This window comes from Babylonia areolata, chromosome 16 (assembly GCF_041734735.1).
Source record: "Babylonia areolata isolate BAREFJ2019XMU chromosome 16, ASM4173473v1, whole genome shotgun sequence".
Taxonomy (NCBI): Eukaryota; Metazoa; Mollusca; class Gastropoda; order Neogastropoda; family Buccinidae; genus Babylonia; species Babylonia areolata.
In genome coordinates, this window is record NC_134891.1 from 2,326,681 (window position 1) to 2,329,167 (window position 2,487).

Sequence of the window (2,487 nt, forward strand, 5' to 3'; positions counted from 1 at the left end):
GATCAGCACTTTATGTGATAGATGTGTAAACGAATCCACCCCTTCCTGTCTCTGTAGCTGTCTTCACTTCTGTGCATGCCAGACCATCGGCTGCCCAAAAGGCTCTTCTATGGCGAGCTGCAACAAGGGAAGAGATCACACGGAGGTCAGAAGAAGCGCTTCAGAGATACTAGGTGTGCGAGGCCAACAGGACTGCTGCAGCTGTTCAGAAGAGGCAGGCCAGAAAGTCACGGGCAAACAAACTCCCTGACAATGATATGCCTGTCTTTGTCTGCCCCAACTGTCAGCGAACATTTCGTGCGCAGATTGGACTATTCAGCCATCTGCGCATTCACAGATAGATTCATGAGCATCCTCCCCCCCACCCCACCACCACCCTCCCCCCATCCCCCAGCTGGATGACAACGATGGTCATCATCGATCTCGGTGGACACACCACCACCACCACCACCCCGTCTTGCTATCCACGATCAGCTTCTGACCCACCCCGCTTCCATGTTGCCAGTCAAACACTCCTCTGTCAGCCGCCGCTGTTTCTCTGAACCTTGCACTTGGAACGAACTCCCTCTTTTGCTTCGTCAAGTCTGACCTTAACTCTCTCCATACGAACAGGCGAAACAGACGACGTTAACAGCGTTTCATCCCGATTACCATCATCAAAATATTGCAAGCGGAACGCTCTTATACTGAAGAGGTGAATGTTGACAAAGAATACCACAGTTCTGACGACGGAAGCTAAAGGTTGGGTCATTCAGACACCCACAGGACATCCGAGGGGTCTGTGTAGAGGAGAAGAGAGGACTGGCCGTACTGAGTGAGTTAAAACCTAGGTACATCTCACCCCAGAACAGTGTTCCTCTCCCTTCCCTCCCCCCCCCCTCCCTGCCCTGGTCGACAGTTTGTTTCTCTAGCTTTCCATTTATAATAATTATGTTTTTAAAAAGTTCAGTTATTAATCTCTGTGAATAAGAGTTATACATGGCTGTGAATGACTAGTGTGTATGCGCTTTCATTCTGCACAAGATTCAGCACGATATGAATTATTATTATTATTATTAGATCGAACCTACATTTCACTGTCGTGTGGTACAAGTTTCCACAGAGACAAAAACACATAACAGTATTATATATATATATTTTTTTTCATATATATATTTTTTTTTTTCACAGTGTAAGCAGCGTATTTCAAAATATTTATCTCACATACATGGGATCAAGCTTTTGTGTGTGTGTGTGTGTGTGTGTGTGTGTGTGTGTGTGTGTGTGTGTGTGTGTGTGTGTGTGTGTGTGTGTGTGTGTGTGGTTTACAAGGGAGACAATGACACAAGTTCACAGCTCTCTTTCGCTGTCTGTGAAACAAACTTCCGTAGTGGGAGACAACCGCCCATCGTCTGACTGATCATTCCACGCATGTGTAGATGATAGATTTCCGTTCTGACCTTTAGCCTGGGAGCTGTTGATCAACAAGCGGAGCTGAGGGTGTCTGTCGGGACGTGCTGTTCGTGAGCTCGTGCTCGCGTTCGTGTTTCTCCGAACAGAGCCGGAGACAAACGAAGTGAGGGGAACATCATTTCTGAAGGTGGAAGTGCGGCTAAAGCCCAAGGCCATTTTCTCCTTCAGACACAGCGTCTGGCAGAACACACGTCGGAACTTGGTACTGGTCATGGAGTACAGGATGAAGTTGATGGACGCGTTGATCTGGATCAGCAAGTTGGTGATATTCCCAGCGATTCGAAGCTGGTTCCAGTCATAGGCGGTGAGTTCCACACTGGTCAGGTCATAGTTAGCCACAATCAGAACGAGAATGGCGCCCGGCATCTGGCAGAGGATGAACACAAGAACGACGGTGACCAACATCTTGGTGATCCAGTGCTGCTCCCGGGAATACCTGTCACCCACCCAGTTGGGCGTGGAGTGGGTGGAGGAGGAGGAGGTGGAGGCAGAGGAGAACGTCATGAGGGTTCTCAGCTGGGCTGCCCTGAAGAGGGACCGGATGAGGATGCCGTTGAAGACACACAGGAGCAGGAGCGGGAGGAACGTGAAGACTGTGACGAAGAACCAGTAGTAGCCGATCTTGTAGCTGTAGGTGTCGGTGAGGTCCGTGTACTGCCATTTCGGGTAGGTCGTGTTGCCCGCCTCTTCATCCGTTTTCCACACCACCTGAGAACAGAACAGCGAATGGAAGGAACAATGAGTGCTCGGAACAGTAACATTATCTTCCCTGTGCATTGATAACAGGCAATATTATAAAACAATTGATTTATATTAAATACTGTCACTCTCTATAAGAGAAAAGTACATTCCTGCTTGGCCTAGCTATCAGTTTGTAGGGACTTAGGGATAGCTTTTCCCCAAAAGCAGTCAATGCCCTGTCTCTCGAACGAATCCAGTATGATAAATAGAATTGTGCAATCAACAACCGTCTACCTGAAGATCTAGTCATCAGCCCCATCCACATGTAATATGCTTGGCTTAGCCATCAGTTTG

The 2,487-nt window shown here is 48.3% G+C and overlaps 1 protein-coding gene across 1 annotated transcript in view; it reads right to left on the reverse strand.

Annotated features, from left to right (window-relative positions):
• Window positions 1-1,329: 1,329 nt before the first annotated feature.
• LOC143290720 (thyrotropin-releasing hormone receptor-like) overlaps window positions 1,330-2,487 on the reverse strand; it is a 20,044-nt gene continuing 18,886 nt past the window's right edge. Inside the window, exon 4 of the mRNA XM_076600236.1 lies at window positions 1,330-2,160. Within this exon, the coding sequence (XP_076456351.1) occupies window positions 1,330-2,160 (831 nt within the window). The remainder of the gene's footprint in view (window positions 2,161-2,487) is intronic.